The sequence below is a fragment of the Triturus cristatus genome, chromosome 8, assembly GCF_964204655.1.
Source record: "Triturus cristatus chromosome 8, aTriCri1.1, whole genome shotgun sequence".
Lineage (NCBI taxonomy): Eukaryota > Metazoa > Chordata > Amphibia > Caudata > Salamandridae > Triturus > Triturus cristatus.
This window is the reverse complement of record NC_140591.1, coordinates 1,230,799,291-1,230,820,834: the sequence shown is the minus strand read 5'-3', so window position 1 is coordinate 1,230,820,834 and position 21,544 is coordinate 1,230,799,291. Positions and strand designations below refer to the sequence as shown.

The window sequence follows — 21,544 nt, the reverse complement described above, 5'->3', positions numbered from 1 at the left end:
ATGGTTTGTGCTGTAACCCCTTCTTGAGAGGCATCTTCTTAGGGGCAACCTTTTGCGGTATACAAATAGCGGCCGGCCCGGTCGCGAAGATGCCCCGCTGCTCGTCGGGGCAGATCCTGAGTGCCGTGAACCACAGGCGCTCGTTGGAAAGGAGGGGGCCTCAGTCTCAGGAAAATATTGGCGTGCCTTTCAGTGTGAGGTGCAGTTCTCTCGCCCAAATGGGGATACAAACCATTTAGTGAAGTGTGTGGCAGGACTCGAATCCACTTGGTGAAAGAACGTTGTAATCTGTGTTTGGCTGCTATCATTGGACTACCTTAACCATCAGGCCATTCTCTTCAACGCCCACTGGGGCGGGATTACTTATTTAAATAAAGCAGCTGTTCTCTAATCTTCGTTTCCTGCCTCATTTCTGCCAGTGAACAAGAGCTCGAGGGAGCTCGAAACGCGTATGGCCACGGAGAGACCGGCTTTCTGCTGAAGCGCATGCTGCCTGGGATGGTTTGTGCTGTAGCCCCTTCTTGAGAGGCATCTTCTTAGGGGCAACCTTTTGCGGTATATATATGTATATATATATATATATATATATATATATATATATATATATATATATATATATATATATATTACCTACTGGCGGTCGCCAGTAGGTAGTTATAGTTAGGACCCCTTTTCCATAGGAAATCCGCAACATTCTATTTTGAATAACTTTGGCGCCGGTCGATGAATCCTCGCGAATTTCTCAAAATAGGTGGGGCGCTACGCTCCGCTCCTACCCTGAAAGTCTCGGGGGGATTCGTCAAGCGGGGGCTGAGATAAAAGGGGGGTCCCAAAACGCGTTTTTCCCATGCATTTTTCCATAGGACCTTTAGAACGAGCTACAGCCCGAACGGCTGAACAGAATTACTAGAAATTTGGCAGAGAGGTAGCCATAAGGTCAAGGAAGTGCCTTTTGCAGGTCTGGTGTAAATCTGTTCAGTATTTCCTGAGTAAATAGCATTTAAAAGCATATATATATGTGGGCGGAGCCTAACCACACATCTCATCCTGAGATCTGATTGGCTGTCAGCACTTCATCCAAGAAGTGTTGGCAGCCATCTTGGGACAAATATACATGATAGCACCTCATTAAAAAGCATTGCAGTTAATAGAAGGTTTTAAGACTTTAGTTACATTATAAATCATTTGTTGATGGTACCATACTCATTTTAGGAATTGTGGTATGTTCTAAGGTGATTTCACCATGTGAAAAAGCCTTCTGCTGGGATATCATGATTGAGAGAAAAATATTTTCTCATGCTTTTACCACAGAGGTTTGGAAGGTGATCTATAGGCTAAACTGAGAGCTTATTTTCTGTAAATTCACATTATCTTTCTCAGTCATGTGAGAATGAAGTCTGATATTCTCAGTAAAACATGTACATCCAACAAGGGCAGAGACTGTCAGTTGATTCCTTTGTGTTCTACTGCAGCTTCCCAGAGTGTTCCAAAGAACTACTAGAGCGCTAACAGTCCTACTTATGATAAACGTATGGCACACCTGAAGCCATCTTGCTTGGATTAAAGTGGTAACTCTTAAAACATTTAATTTAAAAAGGAACAAAATGAGGGGGTTCATTTTTCCATAAAAAGTATGATTAGTGCTGCAGAAAGAAAAATTAGGGCACATTTTGAGTGACTTCTCAAATCCTCTTCTATTTCATTAAAAAATTCTGACATGCAGACTGAAACATGCACTTTCAATACCAGCAGCAGTTTTCCCTGGTGAGCAGTAGCTTTACTACAGTGATCTAATGAGCAAAAAGAGTGCTAACATTCTGAATTTATGGCAAATGTGTGACACATCTGAATGCCTTCTTGATGGAATCAAAGTAAAAAACTGAAAGTATTTCCTACTGAGGAGACTGCAGTAAATGAGGAAATTAGGAAACTTCATAACAAATAAGTCTCCCAAGATGGCCACCAGAGACAAAAGTAGCCCAAATATCACCCAGATGTAGCCCAAGTATAGCCCAATGACAGAATGTCCCAGAATGTTCTTAAAAACAACTAGAGCGCTTACTGTCTTCATTATGACAAAAGTATGGCACACCTGAAGCCATCTTGATTGGAATAAACTGGTAACACTTAAAACATTTAATTTAAAAAGGAACACAATGAGGAGGTTCATTTTGCCATAGAAATTATGATTAATACTGAAGAAAGAAAATGAGGGTACATTTTGAGTGACTTCTCAAATCCTCTTCTATTTCATTAAAAAATTCTGACATGCAGACTGAAACATGCACTTTTAATACCAGGAGCAGACTTCCATGGTGGAGTAGTTTTACTACAGTGATCTAATGAGCAACTAGAGTGCTAACATTCAGAATTTATGGCAAATGTGTGACATATCTGAATACCTTCATGATGGAATCAAAGTAAAACACTGAAAGCATTTCCTACTGAGGAGACTGCAGTACATGAGGAAATTAGGAAACTTCATAACAAATAAATCTCCCAAGATGGCCACCGGAGACAAAAGAGCCCAAATGTAGCCCAAAATCAACCAGATGTAGCCCAAATATAGCCCAATGACAGAAGTGTGCAAAACACTTATTATTTTGTGTTTTTGCAGTGTTATATAGTGCAGACTTGTCAGGTATTGGAGTGCTTTACATGAGCATTGGTTACATCACACAAGAACAAATTCATTTTGGTTGTAGACATGGGGAGACTAAGTGATTTGACCAGAATCACAGAATGTCGAGCTGAAGCAGAAACTTCAACCTGGTTCCCCAGTTGCAAAGTCTGCAGTTCTGGAAGTAACACCACATCCTCTCCCCTAAGTGCAACATTTAATCAAGTGGTCAACTGGATAAAAAAACATAAAGATAACAAATAATTTAAAAGTGCTTTGTCGCTATTTGAAAACTCAGAAAATATGTCCTTATTTTAGTCTTTTAGAGCACTAACCATAATTTTGATGCCAATAAGACCCTCTCATATATGTAATTTCTAAAGGAAATGCTCTAGGTATTACAGTTTTGATTACATCAAGATGATGTCAGGCGTTCCACACTTTTGTAATAAATATAGAATGTTAGCAATCTAGTTGTTCATTAGGATACTGTTGAGAGGCAGAGGCCAGGGGCACGGACTCTGAAAATTGAAGGCAGGTAGGAGGGTGCAAAGGCAACAATTTAACCACACTGAGCAGGCAGGAAGGGCCGTGGAAGCACAACAGACTATGGAGGGCAGTGGAAAGGGGGGCAGGGGCAACAAACCAACAATACAGGACTTGCAAGAGAGGCTGTTGGAGGGAAGATCTATTACGGGTCAAGGAAGCTAGGGGCGGTCCCCAGATCCCCGGGAGCCACCACAGAACTGAGCAGGAGAGTGAGTCAGGGACAAAAGGGGCACCTTAATTTGAGCCGGGGTGCCTAGGAACGCTTGCTCCAAAAATGAAGAAAACAGACATATGAGACATGGAATTGGAGGCAGAATACAATGGCAGTTTAATGAGAAGATGCAACTTCAAAGAAACCGCAGAATAGAGACATAAAGTACAAAAAACAGAATCCAGATAATCATACAGCTGTCATAATATTCTCTGTATCTCAATTAATGTACTGACAGAGAGAGAGAGAAAACACATCTATAAATGCATCATGAGAAACAAGTTACACCAAGGAAAATGTTACCTAGGAACACTCACGTTTACTCTTAGAGCAAGCATTCCTGCAATTACAATACAAAATCTTTTAAATGCAAAAGTAAAGAGAACAATGGTTAAACATAACATGACATTTCATATAGGTAAAATAGAATAAGATACTTCAAGCAAAGCAGAGCAAGACATTTTAAGCAAAGGAAGACAAGAGCTCCCAGCTCTTGGGGAAAACCTGCACTGCCTGTTAACCTACATACAGACGGCGAGGTAGTCCGTCGATATCTGTGGGTGCTCCCTTTTTATATCATTTTGTGGGCTCCTTTGCACGCTACATCTACCTACGTATGCTACCCAAAAGCTTCGACTGCAGATTTTACCAGACATTTCGTCATTTACCCACTTAATGCTGACAATGGACTGGGTGAAAAGGTCAGTCTCTCAGGCCAATCGCTTATCGTAAGTTCCATAGAGCAAGCAGAAAATAATGGGTATTGTACGGGAATTCAATATATTCATGTATAAAATCTCCTCAGTTCTCCTAACTTGACGCTCTGCGGTTGCCACTTCCTTAAAAGCGGGAAACCTGCCCAGGAAGCAAGTACCAGTCCAGGATGCAGCCTACTGTATGTCGACAGCTTCAGGGGGATGTTGAACTTTGATACCGAGCACGGAGCACTCGGGTAGGGTGGGGGCTACTAGTTTGGATCAGAAGGCCTCGCAGACCTGCCTTCAGACTGCTATACACTAAAATTGCAGAGCTATGGTCAATTTAACAAAGAGGCCTACATATTGAACAGAAGGGCCTACACAGGGGTTTTATGCTGGCTGAGTGGTAAGGATGTCTCAGGATAATTATATAGCAATACAGGACCCGCTGGTCAATTTAATACGGCCTACAAATGCAGCTGGCAGGGCAAGGACAAGGGTCTCATACTTCAGGTGTGGACAGAACGGGCCAGGGGCCCCCTGTGATACAAAATCTACCCTCCTTCAAGGCTGTGGCAATGTAATAGACCATTGTGGGCAGAAGGAAGAGGCAATGGTAGTACAACCATACATGCCAACAGACCCGATTCAGCCAGGAAACGTCCAATGTTTTTAAGCTCAAATGGGCTTTATTTGATCTGTCTCCTGTCTACAATATCCTCTTTTTCAATGTAACTCAAAGGGGAAAATCAATACCCCAGTTTTTTTTCAAAATCTCCCTCTTACCAAGTTCAAAATGTTCGCAAGTATGGTACATTGGATCATGGAAGGAAAAGGGATAGGGACATGGACTTGGATAACAGAGGACAGGAGGGACATGGAGAGGTGCACCAAACTGACCCTGCAGGGCAGGCATCAGGGTTTGCAGCAGCACAATACACCACACAGGGCATGCAGGACGGGAGTGCAGCACAACAATCCATAGAAAGCAAGAGGGAGGGGACAGGACCATGCACATGGACAACAGAGAACAGAGGGGCAAGAGGCAATGGTAGCTAGCTGACCATAATGGACAGACAGGAGAGAAAGCTGCAGCATAACAGACCATAAAGGGCAGGAGGGACGGATCAGGGGCATTACAATGGAACAGACAAGCCAGGAGGGAGGGAGTAGGGCTGGGGGCAAGGGGGCAGGGCAGGAGCAGCAAGATAGCCATGGAGGTCAGGCAGGATGGGCACTAGAAGCAAGACACACCATGAAGAGCAACAGTGAGACTTTGATGGCATACACACAGACCATGGAGGGAAGGTGGGAGGGGGTCAGGGGCAGCTAACTGACCACACAGGGAAGGTGGGAGGGGCCATGGCAGCACAGAAGACCATGCATGGCAAGTGGGAGGGTTAGTGGCAGCACAATGGCTATGATGGGCAAGAAGGAGGGTGGAGGGGCATGCACAAAGGACAATGGAGGATAGAAGGGAGGGTCAGGACCTGTGCACAGACAAGAAAGTTCAGGGGAAGGGACCTCACAACAGACCACACGGGGCAGGCAGGAGGAGCAGTTGCAGCACAACAGACCAGGGAGGGCAGAAGGGTGTGGCAGTACAATGGACCATGTAGGACAGGAGGAAGAGGATAGGGGCATGGCATGTGGACAGGCAGGGTGGAGGTGGCAGGGACAGGTTACAGTCATCTGACAATGCTAGGCAGGTGGGAGGGGAGTGGCAGCTCAACAGAACACTCAGAGTAGATAGGAGTGGCAGGTCCATGGGACATGGTGGGCAAAAAGGATGGAGCAGGGGCATGCACAAAGACATCAGAGGGCAGGGGGAAGGAGAATAGGGGCAGCAAGCTAAGCACAGAGTTTAAGCAGGAGGTCAATGATGGGGCATAGAATTGGGCAATGGAGGGCAGGAGGACTGGACTGGTACATCATACTAAATTGAGGGCAGTGGCAGCACATCAGACCATGCATGGCAGGAGGGAGGAGGCTAGTCCATGGATTCACACAACAGAGGATAGGGAGGAAGGGGATGGGGCAGCAAGCTAACTGTTCAGAGAAGGCGGGTATTAGGAACTTTATTGTTTTTAAAACATTGTGTCTGTGCGAACTACTTAAAATATGAACAAGTATGCAGCATAATCTCACTTTTATTCAGGAAGAAGAGGACGTTTGTGACTGTGACTCCGGGCTCACTTGGCAGAAACACCCCCTGACCCTCCACCCCCTATCGCAAAATGTAATGCCCGTGAAAAGGGTAGGTGAACACAGTGTTATATAGAACATAGTCCTGAGAGCACGATTGAAAATGAAAACTAGATATAGTGTATGGTATAAACTATGCACCAAAAAGTGTGATATAAGATGAACCGGGCGTGAAATATAATTTGCAATACATTGTGCGCAATGACAGATTCATTGGAGAGCGCGAGATAGCACAGGCACTAGCGCGTGCTATGCGATATGCGCCTTGGAGTGTAATATGCACAGGGCAGTGTTGTGTAACCTAACTAGTCTCTAAAGTTGTAATATAAAATATGTGCTGGGGAGTGTAACGTTGCATATGCACTGTGACAAATATATGGATCCCAGATTGTAATATGTATGGCATAGCACTGTGCGTTATAACATAGGCATCGAGAAAGGCACGTTAGATGGGGCAATATAACCCGTGCGAAGACAAGTGTGGCATGACATATTCACGGGGTGGTGTTACAGTGCACATGGGCTAGAGAGTGTCATAGCATATGCACTAGCTAGTGGAATACAACACAGAGGTGTGTGGCACTCGGCAGGCAATGGTGGGTGTAACACAGCATTGGGCTCTGTCAGGAGCACGCTGTGACTCTCAAGTGATGTTCGTCCCCTTTCCAGAGAGTAAAATAAAAAGTATTACACATCCGGCAGTGGATGTGTGTTTTATTAACCGTGAGGGGGGTTTCTTGCATAGTTTTGGTCGAATTTTTGTCGAATCCCCTTTGAATGGCTTGGTGTGCATGTGTATTAAATGTGCCCGTCAATAGCTACCCATGTTTGTATAAATAAACGACAAGGGTGTCTACCAGGATTAGGCACGGTAGGGCATCAGACATGTCAGAGCTTCACTAGTGGTGTAAATACATTCCACGTGGATTCATTGCATGCATAGTCGCCTTTTAATGAATATCACGCAAATCGTCATGGTGATAGGTACGTACGGTTTGTCCAGCATGTCCTAGGTGTGTCTATAAATATATATTTTTTAAAAATAATAAAAAACAGTGGCCGGCCCTGGGGATTGGGGTCAAAAAAATATAATTAGGAGACTGGCCCTGGGGGATGGGGTCATCAGGGCCAATAAATTAGAATAAGAAGGGGAACCAAACAGCCCCCCTTCTTAAAAAACTAAAATAAATAAAAGACTGGCATCGTGCCGGAGGCCATGCCCCCTCCGTGCAGCACTCTGCAAACGCGCCCCCAACAGGCATCTCCAGTATGCGCCAGGGAGCTGCGCTGCAGCCAGGTGTTCTGAGGCCAAGCCCCTTTTTACACCTCTCTGCAACGCAGCTCTGTGGCGCTTACTGGAGGTACCTAGTGGTCTAGTTTGACCCTAGGGACCCTTAGGATTCAGGGGGACTCTCAACTTAGAACAGCCACAGGGCGCGTTTACACAGTGGTGAAGGGAGGGGACGGGGCCTGAGGTGACGTGTGCAAACACGCACTATGGCATGTTTTAAATTGGGGATATAATTTCCCTTCAATACTGAGGGCCCCTGGGGGCTAACTAGCCCACCAAGTGCTTCCAGTAAGCGCCACTGAGCTGCATTGCAGAGAGGTGGTCCAGGCCGTGCCACTTTTTACACCTCTCTGCAACGCAGCTCTGTGGGACTTACTGGAGGTACCTAGTGGGCTAGTTGGACCCTAGGGACCCTCAGGATTCAAATGAACTTAATCTCCCAACTAAAAATGGACACAGGGCGTGTTTACACAGTGGTGAAGGGAGGGGACGGGGCCTGAGTTAATGTGTGCAAAAACGCCCTGTGGCCTGTTTTAAGAGGTAGTTTTAATCCCCATGCCCTATTATACACTAGGGGCTTACAGAGGAGGTCATGCTAATCACAGGGGGACCCCAACGCATAATGTTCCCTAGTGTATGTAGGTGTTTTCACTGTATTCTAAGTGTCTTTTAACATAGCACTGGCTCTAGGACTGGTTAGTCAGACTCAGTTACCACCAGTATCCGTCTGAAAAAGTTGAGGGTACAGGATGATTTTGCAACAAGGCTTCTTTCTGCTCTTCTTTTTGTTCTTTCTGCACGTTATCCTTCTTCCTGCACTTATCTTCGTATTTGAGGACTTCTGTTGCTTCTTTCTGCACTTCTTTTGTTTCTTTCTGTGCATTTTTTCTTCTTTCTTCACATGTCCTATCTCTGTAGGCATAGTTAGAAATTAGCATTTAAAAAACCTTTGAAATTCACTGAAAAAACCATGGGTTTCACACACGTTATAGTTAGGAATTAGCATTTAAAAAACCTTAGAAATTCAATGAAAAAACCAAAGGTTTCACACATGTTATAGTTAGCTGGACATTTCACTCGTAAAAAACCATTGAAATTCCCCCGTTATAGTTAGTTCAGCTAACTATAACTCGCGCGCCCGCAATGCACTACTGATGACGTCACATATTACATCACTCATGACATGGTCACTGACATCACTCATGACATCACTGATGACATCTCAAATGACATCACTGATGACATCACTGATGACATCATCCAGTGATTGTGTGTTTTTATGAAAATTATATATTTTTTATATTTATGTATATCTCAAGGTCAAAGGAAGAATAAATGGGTATATAAGTGTCTAAATGGATACTTTTTTTTGGAATTTTTTTTGTGTAACTGACTGTTTAAGTGTATCATAGTGAATACATGGCTTACTGAGTAATCTTTAAATATTTCAATATCTGTATCAGTTTCTTACTTTGTGTATAAGTGGCTGCATGGGTTGGTGAGTAGCTACATGAGTGTCTATATAGGTTATTAGTTGGTTTTTTATCACTATGAGTGTCTGAGTTTCTGTATGGTTCGGTGGGGGGTATTACTTAGTGCATAGGTGCATGAATGAGTGACTCACTGTTTGTATGTGTTGAATACAGCATGTGTGCATGACTGTATGGGTGGATGAGTGTGTGCATGGGTGTGTTAGTGAGTGAATGACTGTCTCAATAGTGTCTTTATGAGTAACTACATATGTTTTAAACTAGTATATGTGACTATTGGTGTATATAAGTGAGTATATGTGAGAGTGAGAGATTGGAAGAGTTCCTGTATGAATAAGTATGTGTTTCTATAAGTGATTGTTTAAAAGAGTAAGTATATGTAAGTTTCTGTAGAAGTAAGTGTGGTGGTGTGTGTATAACTGTATATGCAAGTAAATGGATGATTGATTCTTTATTAGCATGAGTGACTATGTGTGTGAGTTACTCTATGGATGAGTGGCATTGTGTAACGGGATGTACAGGTGTATGAGTACATATGATGAGTGAGTACATGTATGAGTGACTGTAGAGGACTGTTGGTGAATTACTGTATGTGTATGTGGTTCTTAGAATTACTGAATAGGTTGTTGTAACTGATATTGATATGTTCATTATTTTGAACATTTTAGTTTCTATTTTTGAATGTGTGTTTCAATGGTTATATTAGGGGGAGAGGAGGTCTGCCACTCTATCACAAGGATGATGTCATCAGTGATGTCATCAGTGATGTCATTTGAGATGTCATCAGTGATGTCATGAGTGATGTCAGTGACCATGTCATGAGTGATGTAATATGTGACGTCATCAGTAGTGCATTGCGGGCGCGCGAGTTATAGTTAGCTGAACTAACTATAACGGGGGAATTTCAATGGTTTTTTACGAGTGAAATGTCCAGCTAACTATAACATGTGTGAAACCTTTGGTTTTTTCATTGAATTTCTAAGGTTTTTTAAATGCTAATTCCTAACTATAACGTGTGTGAAACCCATGGTTTTTTCAGTGAATATATATATATATACATACATATTATAGTTAGAAGAATTTGTCAGTGACAACATTAACGTATTGAACTAAAAAAAACACAGGGATTCACCAGTTATAACTTGTGCCCCTGACATGCACTGCTTATGACCTCACATATGACATCACTCATGACATTTTCTATGACATCATTTATGACATCGCTGACAACTCAAATGAAATTATTGATGATATCAGCCAAGCATCATTTTCTCGCATATTGCTGTATAAATTATTGTGGCATTAGATAACTGACAGTAAGTAAAAAATAGCTCAGGAGAATATCAGCCACCATTACTGCCATCATAGACACAACTTCCTTCGGTGTAGAAAGCATGCATTATGTGCAACTTTGAGCGTATACCATACACTTTACAACTAGAATAGTTCACATTAACAATCAACCACAGGTGTATGGGAAACCCTCATTGAGTATGGTGTTCAATCTGCATACAACTGTTCAGAGAAAGCCAAGTTCCTAAACATGCTGAATGTCAGTTCCAAAACAAATGACCTACTACAGACAGCTTTTATCTGTATCAAGCACCTGAAACTCGCTGAACGTACATTGAGAACTGAAGTTGATATCAGTAGATAACTGGGTACTGTAAACAGCACTTACTCTATGGAGAGAGTTTGCTTTATACCACACTGTTTACAAATAGTAAAACTTTCATAAGAAACACACCACAGAGCATTAAAAAAGCATCCACTAAGAACTGTGTACACTCTATGCAATAGTTGTCAAAAAGACATTATTTTCTAAAAAATAACCAAGATCTGTAGGTGATGAACATCCTACTACCTGCACCGTTTACACTGTCCTGAAAACTTTACAGATAGTCTATCTTCTCCACCAAAACAAGTACATGTATATTGGCTAGTACCTAGTGCACACACTCTTCTAATTTATGTAGAAATTGTCATGCTGGCACGATTCTAATAACTCAAGACTGCTTACAAAACACAGTATCTACTATGTAGAGTCTTACTCCTGTTGAATACTTTTTCTGCAGTACTAAAAAATCTGGGTGGAACATAATGAACAGAAGTGATCAACTGCCACCTGCACACAGTGTTAATCTTGAATACAAAGATTTATAATGTGTTCAATACCTCTACACACCCATAATGCAGTAGGAGCAGATATATTTTGTAAGCACTTCCACCCATTATCTGGACCCATGCTGTACAAAATTAGGTAGACAAGTAATATGGTACTTACCCGCGACTCTCTAAACTATAAAACAAACTAGCACACTCATTGGATGATGTTCTCAGTGTTGTCATCAGTGATGTCATCAATGATTTCATTTGAGATGTAATTAGTGATGTCATAAATGATGCCATAGAACATGTCATGCGTTAGGTCATATGTGAGGTCATAAGCAGTGCATGGCGAGAGAGCAAGTTATAGTTAGTGCTGCTAAACTATACAGTTTAAGATGTATGAAATGATGAGGAAAAGATCTATTAGTGTACAAAGCCCTGCCTCTCTAGAATCTCTTTTGATTTGATGATTGTATGTGTCACAGAAGAATCTATGTGATTAATTTGAATAAACTGATTTAAAAAGTAACATGAAATAAAATTGTCAAATTAATTTAGAAACATACATTAGATTTGATTTAAAATTTAATTTTGCCAGATGAATTTCATTGAAAGTAATTTTTCCATTAACTTTTACTCAGCTTTTCACTATTCATTCACTCCCTACTTTTAGCTTACGTTTTCCATGTTCTACTGCTCTCTCCCATTCTGTCTCACTATATTACCTGGTCCTGCTGGTTACATTATTAGTCAGTTTGTTTCCTCTTTGGAGATGTCTGCACCAGAATTATCTCTCTAGTCTGCTCTGCTCCTCCTCAGCTTTGCTGTCACTTCTAGAGCATATTGCATAATGCATCTCTTGGTACAAACACCCATACACAGCCCAGTATAAGCCTTCGATTACCAGTTTCATTTAATCCAAACATCTCTTTAAAACATCTCAGGATGTTTTGAAAAGTTATTAACACTACTTTCATCTTTCAAGTATTGTAGATAATTATTTAGTTTTCAATGTATTTTGCATTACCATTACATTTATTTCAGATTAGTGTTTGACAGCAATGGTTTTTAACTTATGATAATTCTATTAGCTATTACCATCGCAAATATTATTAGCTGATATAACCTTTACTCTCTTGCTAGAGAACATATGTCCTCATGAGTTGTGGTCATGTTGATGTATGAAACACCTCCTCATTTGATGCTCAGAAGTAAAGTGACTATTTTGATTGTTTGTACCAGTTTACCATATTAAAGTAAAGCATGTCTTTTTCAATGGTATATGTGGATTAGTGGTAATGATGTCTGATCCACAGAGCAGCAGAATTGAGTGAAGCAATCTGTGTACACCTGCTTGTTACTTTTATTCCACATGTTTAAATTCAGTCCTTGGAGAGATGGAAACATAACTCTGCTTCAATGAAATAGGTTGAAGTTAAAACTTTCAGCCTAGGAAGAGGATTGAAAAGTAAATAAAATTTATAGAGAAAGAGAGAAAGCAATGATCATGATAATCAACCAACACACATGAGACCTCAAAAAAGGATAACATCTAGCTTGTGAATTACCATTAGGTAAATACATGCTACCCCAATTAGCAAAACAAGACAACCGAGTAATCTACCAGATATTGTGTTTTAAATGTTGTCTGACAAAAGTGTGGTGGCTAGAATATCAACTACCAAAATAAAGAGAAGACAAATATACATAGGTAGGTATTTATTATTCATATATACTTGTATGTGTGTGTGCATATATGTGTGTGTGTCACTGCAGGCTCTGTCGAGGTGGGTGCACAGTAATGTGGGAGTGGATTCCCACTTATTATAGCCACACTCCAGAAGAAATTTCAAGCATTCCAGTGGGTTTTCTCCAATGGTTATTTATTCAGTTGTGCAAAGAAACTAATAGCAGCGTTTCAGCTACACGCCTTGATCACTATGTTTTTTTATAACTGCCTCTTTTTAAAAAAAGGTTCAAACGTATTCAAAGTGCAAACAAATGTTTCGGCCACCTTGGCTTGTACAGAAATTACATTCTATTACGTTATTGAGTGTCTCATGTTGGGGCACATCAGCTGAGAAAATGCGCCCTTCATACATGAATCGTACAAACTTCATATATCATTTAAATATGATTATTACTTTGAAACAATTTACTCTTTAAATCCCAAGATTATATGATCATTACCGAAATACATGTTCTTCCTCTTCTATTAAAGTGCCAGTGCTTATTGTAAAGATCTAATTTCGTATTTAGAAAATTCATTATGATGCAACATTCATGCCCTGAATAGGCCTATAAAACTGGTATCTTTTTCGATTTCATGCATACCACTAATTTAGCTATCTACATCCTACGTGCAGCACCTTGTTCTAATTGAACACTACACATCCCTCAATACATTGAATTGAAAATTCATTAATTACCCAACATGAGAGATCTTACAAATTTCTTTCATATAATACTCTGCCTCATAATATAAAATAAATCAAAAGAATCATACACAAAGGAACCTACAACAGCAAAAAATGAATACAATACAATTTTTGAAAGCCAATAAGAAATATAGGCAAACTATCCGGCAAGTTACATTAGAAACGATAAGAAGTGACGTAAAAATCTATATAATCTATATAAGGTGCTATGGGACATCATTCTCCTATTGGCTCTGTTCTGTATTGGTTAACTCTATTATCCCTTGTTGTCCCTAACTGAGAGTCTCCATTAACCCAAATGTATGGGCAGTTTCTCTTCGCTGTTGAGGTCTTGGTCTGTAGATTTATATTAAACCTTGACTCCAATCTGCGCTACTTCAATATGCTATTACCTTCTCTTTAATTGGGCTCTACTCTACCCAAGCATTAGCACTTCCAGAGATTGGAAGTGCTGGCATGTGCAGCCTGAACATGCCTCACCACTGGGTATATTTAATCTCCCTTTGTTATTGCATTCATTTTTCAGGATGCATTTTTTTGTGGGGTGTACTGTGCTGCCAATATATTGTGTAATGCACCGACATACTAACCAATACACCTTATGTGATTTTTACTGGTCTTTTGTGCCTTGTATTCTATAAGAATTAACCTTCCCACTGTTGTTGCATGCTTTAAATTGTATGTGGATAAAAATCCTGTTTCAGACATATCTGGTCGCAAACTCGCTTTGGATGTAAAATGGCTATGGACTTCTCCTATATGTGATTTGTGGATGTGTGTTTAATGTATGGCCAATTGTATTATCTGATCTCAAAATGTATCAATTCCTGCAAAAGATTCAGCAAAGCACAGCTATATCTGTTGAAAATTAACTTATAAATCTCATCTTAAATTCTTCTTATGTTTTATTCTTATCTTCTAGAAGGTCCTGATGTGAATATTGCTTGACCCTCTCTTTGGCTGACTACAATATTCAGATAGGATACTCTCTGACCAGAAACCTCTCAGTCATTTCTTCTTGTACTTTATTGAAATCCCTGCTACAATTGCATTTGGTATGGAGCGACTCCCCGTGGGGGATGCTCCATTTCATACCCTTAAAGTGATTACTGGCACCATGTAGAATGCTGTTTAACACAGTGGGTTTCCTAAATAGGGTGCTACAAATGGTGTGAGCTGTAACAGTTAAAGTTAAGTCAAGGAAATTGACCTCCTGTTTACTCATATGTATTGTGAATCTCAAGTTCAGGCCATTCTGATTCAGAATGCAAATATACTTCTCAGCCTTGTCCCATTCTTCTTTCCAGACAACAAATATGTCATCAATGTAGTGCGCCCACAGTAGGACATGCTACATCCACTCACTTAGGTGACCTGCCCATGCCATCCACCTTTCCCGTTAGCCGGCGTCAAATTTGCGTAGCTGGGGGGCGAAGCAGGTGCCTATAGCAGTCCCCTGTTTCTGTATGTAATATTGAACCCCAAACAGAAAAATATTTTCATATAGACAGAATTTAATAAGATGTAAAATCATATGATTATGTTGGTAATATTTGATATGTCTGTTCTTGAGAAAATACTTAACGGCTTCAATGCCCTGTGTATGTGAAATGCTTGTGTATAGACTTGTAATGTCCAGAGTTATCATAATGTAGTCATTTTCCCTATCACCCCCTTCAATTGTTTCCAAATCTCCTTGGTGTCTCTTATGTATGAGCTCAAGCCTTTAACAAAAGGTAACAAATAATAATCAATATACAAAGATGCATTTGCCAACAGGCTTGATCTGGAATAGACAACTAGATGACTTGTAGGGCGAGTTGAATGTTTGTGAATCTTGGGGATTTGATAAAAGGTGGGTACTTGGGGATCTCACAACTAAAAAATAGATATTCCTCCTATTCCGGTATGCCTTTATCATGCCAGTCAGCAAGAACCATTGAAAATTTGCCAATAATTCCCGCATCCTACGATTTGTGGATTGGTTCATAGTACTCCCTATCTGCCAATTAGCTCAAAGCCTCCTTTTCATAATATTCCCTTGACATGATAACTACACTGACACCCTTATTGGATAGCTTGATGACTATACCCATGTACTTCTCTAAATTATTCAAGGTTTTCTGTTGTTCCTTTGACAGATTATGTTTTCCTGTAGATCCTGGCTCGTGTCGCAGTTGTTTCAACTCTTTGATGACAATATCCTGAAAAGGTATCTATACAATTATGGGGTTCTACTGGTACAAATTTAGAGGAAGGTTTAAAATTACTATGTCCACTCCTTTGTGTGATTCCAGCATTCTCTAACATTACTTCTACTGTACTGTCATTCATTAGGGAATAAGAGTCAAATGGTAACTTTTCATTCATGATTTCTAGTGTTGTTAACGTTTCTAAATCCTCACAAGTAAGAATATCAGTTGGTTGCATCACAGTCCCCCAATCTTGAATCGCTTATTTTGTCCTTGCATATGTATTTTCTTTAGTTTTAGGTTTTGGTGGAATCAAATCTTATAGTGGGACAAAACAACAACCCCAATCTTGATACTGACTCCTCTGCTTCCATAAGAAGATGATAACTAAGATTAATGATAGTATTATCCTGTGTTGTTATTATGTCCCCGCTATTTTGCTCCTTGTTTCTCTGTAAGATCTGTTTCCTTTGTTGCTTTTTCTCTTTGTTTCTGCTCCTCCTGGTTTTCCTTCAGAATTGACTTCTTCTCAGTATGTCTTCTTTTGCGTTTGTCTTAAAAGTCTGTAGTCTAAAAAAACCTCTATCCCCACTTCCTGCAGATTCTGGTGTGTACGTAGTGTCACTCTCAGATATGTCGGTATCCGTTCCAATCTCTGATTCAGACGTTTCCTTAGCCTTTTGTGTGGTGAGATTTCGAGACTTGTAGAGTTCTCTTCTGAGCGCTGCGTACCATTTGGCAAATGCCAATATTCTACCTGATTCATAGTCTTGTTTATCTCTTATAAACTTATTCTGTTTGTGTTTCCTCTTCATACGCCACTGATTTTCCTTTCATATGTCCCCTTAATTCTTCTATTTTCTCTTTGTCTTTATTTTGTGCCAATCTGGCCTCCAATATTTGTATTTCTTTTAACAGCTTCTCCCTACCACTCCCCGCATACTTAATCAGTATTTGTACCATGCCCATGGAGGAGGCTACTGTTGTTAGTCGGTCCTCCATGCAACCACCACTTCTCCATCATGGTGTTGTAGAGAGATTTCGCCCAGACAATGCAAATAAATGCGTCAGGTCGTGATAGTGATCTGAATTACTTCATCCTCTACAATTCACACTTGATTCTGCAGACCTTGTTGAGGTTGGTGCTCAATAGTAACATGTGAGTATATCCCCACGTATTCCAGCCACACTCCAAAATAAATTCCAAGCAGTCCAGTGGGTTCTCTCCAATAGTTATTTATTCACCTTGGGCAAAGAAATGAACAGACGCATTTCAGCTTCACTGGGTGCAAGCAGACATGTCTTCCCTGCCATCAGGATCGCTGGCAGGGAAGACATATCTGTTTTCACTTGGTGGAAGATTTAAAAATGCTCCTGCAGAGTGGGAGTGGATTTTTGTTTCCCCACCAGTACGCCTGCAGGCAGGGAAATACACGTAGCTCTCACCTGGCGGGAGAAAGCATAAACAGCTGCTCCTGCTGGGCAGGAGCAATGCAGGCTCCTGCAGCATTTGGGGAGCTGGCTGGGGCCACGGGGGCTCTGGGGCGCCCCTCACATCCCCCAATGTATTATTTGTTGGGTGTCCTGAGTGGGCACCTGAGCACCCACTAAGAAGGTTCCTTCTGCACTGAGGGATGGGGCCCCCGGAGTATTTGGCCCCTTTCACCTTTAATATGCAAGTCAGCCATGGGGGGATAGGAACACAGGGGTCTTTTAAGGCTCAGGGTGAGGGGCCATGAGCCCCCCTCCCCTTCTTAATGAAATTCAGCACCGGGGATTTGGTCCCTGGGACTTATTAGGGCTAGGAGAAAGGAGCTGCATGCCTCCCTTCCCTTATAAATAGAATAGAACCCTTGGGAATAGGGTCCCTTGCCCCCGTACATGTTTTATACAAATTATAAAATTAAGGTATATTTAAGATACTAATGTATAGGAAGGAAACACAGTAAGATGTCATTACAAGATTCCGACAATATGACATTTTTCAGAATTTCTTAGAAAGATGTGATAGCAAATGCTACTTCCAAGCTTCATGGTATAGTTCAATTGAATTGCAAAAAACATTTAACACATTGGTGAAGCATGTTGCAAAACAGATTGGCTGCCTTTCAGCTCTCTTCATCTAACCTTGCGACTATAGTTGGATGCCATACTCCGTGTGCTAAGTGCCGGAGATCCAGTGGGCATCGCTGCAGAAGCAGTATTCCGGTTTAACAGCTGTGCTGAAGCCTTATGGTTGCCAGGCGTAGCATCAAGTTCTGTCGTGCTCAGAGACAAGTTACTTCCCCTGTAGTTGAATAGAGTACAAAGTTTTAAATCACTCAGGTGTAAATCATCATGTTTCAGGAATACAAATGCACACAGGTCCTTCTCCACTAAAGAAAGGCCACACATAAAACTCATGGAAATAACATTAAAAGTAACAATGTACCTCAATACCATCAAAGCTTAGCCTTGTTACCTTTAACTGTTCTCACACTTGGTTGCTATCATTTCATGGAAAAATGATTTCATAGACAAACAGTTTTGTGAAACCATTTTATCTACACCATTTAAGTGAAATCTTAACAATGAAACAGTTTACAAAATGTATTTTTTAACTTGAATTTGCTTATTTTTTATTAAGGGAATGCCATTAATCTTGAATATGGGTTCTCTTAGTTAATTTTTCTACAAGATTTGCATATATCCTTTTTCAGTTCACCCCTTCCATTTCTTCCTCCAACTTTCTCTGGGTGACTGTTCACTTTTTTAAGCTGCTGTTCTCAGGGCAGGGTCCTATCCCCATATCTGCTTTCGATCATTCCAATTAATTTACCCCCATTGATGTTCCCTCTCCACCTAGCCCCTCCTCTGCCAATTGTTACCCCCTCTGTAGTCATTCCTCCTCTTAATCTATAACTACCCTGCCTCTCTGCCTTTATCTCATTACCAGTTTTCTTCATTTTAACATTAATAATCTGTTCCAAAACGAGTATTCACAATGAGAACAAGTTGTTTTCTGTTAAAAACTGGGTTCATTTTTAATGAATGTAGCATAACACAAATTATGTTCTTCAATGTTTTTCTAATGTTTTTGACAAAGCTTTATTTTTTATTAATGTGATTAGCTACAAAGAGGTCTTTGATTTTGTTTTTTAGAAACTACTTTCTATTATCTTATTTTTGTAACTTTTCTGGTACACCCACACATAAATTAATACAACACGGAAAGTCTACATTAAAAGTAATATATTACTTTAGTAAAAAAAAAAATAGAAAGATTCAAATTTCATAGTTTTGTTATGAACTATTTATTTAATGGCACTTAAATGCAACCAGTGCAACTACTGGACTGTGGGAACTTCTAAACTAATCACATGTTTGCCACTCTCCATCACCTTGCTTCTCAGCATAACAAAAGCATAGCACCTTTGTGAACATTGTTAAAGAAGAAAATCTGTACAGATTCTTACTTAAACAAAGACCAAATGGCAACAATGGAATATCCTTGGCTCCAAAAATTGATTTGCATAGTTACCAACCTATTCAATCATTGTAAGAGTGCATTTCTCATACCTATTAATATTACTTCTTACTTTGAACACTTTACTTAATTTTATTTCTTGGCAGCTGTGAACTATTATCAATATCTGAGTGATCAGGGAGCTGGTTAGTGTTTTTCTGTCAGTATCTAAGGGACTCTACACCAACAAGTAGCCCTCCAGCTGCCAATAAGTAGCTACTAAATTAGAAGCAGGCTCTTGCTTGAATTAAAATGTGTATGGCTATACAAAAGTGTGAATTTGAGATGAAAATGTGTGTTTTTCAGAGCTCATAAAGTTATATTTGGAGCAAAACGGTTGATTTTCCAAAATAAGCTAAATTTGATATTTGAGTGATAAATAATGCATAGTTGGGTGTCATGGGCATTGAGGCCATGGCTTTATCTCTTCCCAAAAACACAAGAAGGTGTTCTGTTCCGAGAACAGTTACATGTAAAAAAAAATCCCTGACAGTAGAGTTTTTTGTTAAGTGAAAAAAATATTTTTTTCTTTCTCACAGATTTAAGTTTATACATTCTATGGGGCAGATTTACAAGCCCCATGCGCCACGTTGCGCCTTATTTACAACATGACGCATCTAGGGAGATGCGTCACGTTGTAAAGCGCTGCGCCATATGAAACCTGTGTTATGTTTCATGTGGGCATTCCGGCGCAGGGTGGGCGTTCCGTCGTGGGATTGCCTAGTAAACGTGACGCAGTGAAATCTAAAAGATTTCACTGAATCACTCTTATGTCCATGCTGCATCAAAACCCTGCGCCTGCTTGAAGCAGGCGTAAGGGGTGATGCAGCATGTTAGGCATAGGGCGCCCTTGAGCATTGCTGGAGCCGTGACGTGCTTGCGACATGACTCCAGCAATGCGCCGCTCTTACGCCACAGGATGTGACACGCACCACCCTATCCTTGCGCCACGGTGCACCGCATTGTAAATGCGGCACATTTGTGGTGGCGCAGGGAGGGAATTCCGTGTCGCATCTTTTCTGGCGCCTCCCTGCTGATTTGCAGAGATGCGCCAGAACTCGTAAATCTGCCCCTCTATTTCTTACAGGTGAAGCCCTCATCCACCGAAATGGCATGCTTCTTCATAGGGCTGTGCTCCTTGCTGGGTGGGGGCTGCAATGCCTAGCCGGCCCCTATGAGGGGGACTCTTTGCTGGAGATCTTTTCATTATTTGCGAATCTGAGTAATACTCTGCACTAAGCTGGAGGGAGGGATGCAGAAGTGGTAGATTGGGCATGTCAGTGATTTAAAAATGGCCATGGGTTCAGAATAACGGATACCTTTAATTGGGACAGCTAAGAAATCATGCTAAGTATAAAAACAAGCATAGAACCCAGGGGAATATCAATGAATCCTGGAATGTTAGTAAGGTCTACATCTCTCATTCTATCATGGCTGAATTACTATGACGGTCTTTATTTGAATATTCAAGAACGATATTTAAACAAACTGCAACTTTTGCAAAACGCTGGAGCAAGACTTCTTACGGGCATACCAAAATTTGATTTGGACTCCAAGGAAATCAAAAGACTACACTGGTTGCCAATCAGGAAACGGGGGTGTTTAAAATCTTTATGCACAGTTTTCAAGGCCCCACATGGCTTGGGACCAGAATATTTGAAACAGCGGTTTCAATAGTTCACTCCCAATAGAACCTTGTGCTTAATAGGAGCTAAACTTGTGACCATACCCCCCATTAAGAAAGCTACGTGGGGTGGGAGGAGTTTCATTACATGCGCGGCAAAGGCCTGGAATGACGTCCCATGCAATCTTAGGAACAGCACTGATCTCCTTGTATTCAGAAACATACATGTCTCTTGCCTCAAACTACTCATGAAGGAGTCAATGGCGATTCATCAGGGTCGAGATATATAACCTAATCTATCTAGTCAGACATACTGAGCAGATATAATTCACATCCTCACAGTGATAAAGCAAACACATGTCATATTAGACTGATGTATACAAGAACTCTCACTGTGAGGATACTTTAAATGTGATCTATAGAGGTAAAGACATAAAAGGACAGACATGAAAACAGAAGAGCTCTGCTGGAATGCTATTTTGAATAGCTTTAGTGCTGGGGTTATGCTATGTTATGCTTGTTATGTTATGTTATAGGATTTTATATAGTGCACGTTCAGCAAAGGTTTTTTGGTGCTTAGAGGAGATAACATGAACCAACATGAGTACACAA

At 40.7% G+C, this 21,544-nt stretch overlaps 1 protein-coding gene across 2 annotated transcripts in view; it reads right to left on the bottom strand.

Moving 5' to 3' along the window:
* SYTL5 (synaptotagmin like 5) overlaps positions 1–21,544 on the bottom strand; it is a 725,724-nt gene that overhangs the window by 256,779 nt on the left and 447,401 nt on the right. For both annotated transcript variants that reach the window (XM_085622910.1, XM_085622911.1), the window contains one exon: positions 17,931–18,090. In XM_085622910.1, coding sequence (XP_085479036.1) covers positions 17,931–18,090 — 160 coding nt within the window. The remainder of the gene's footprint in view (positions 1–17,930; positions 18,091–21,544) is intronic.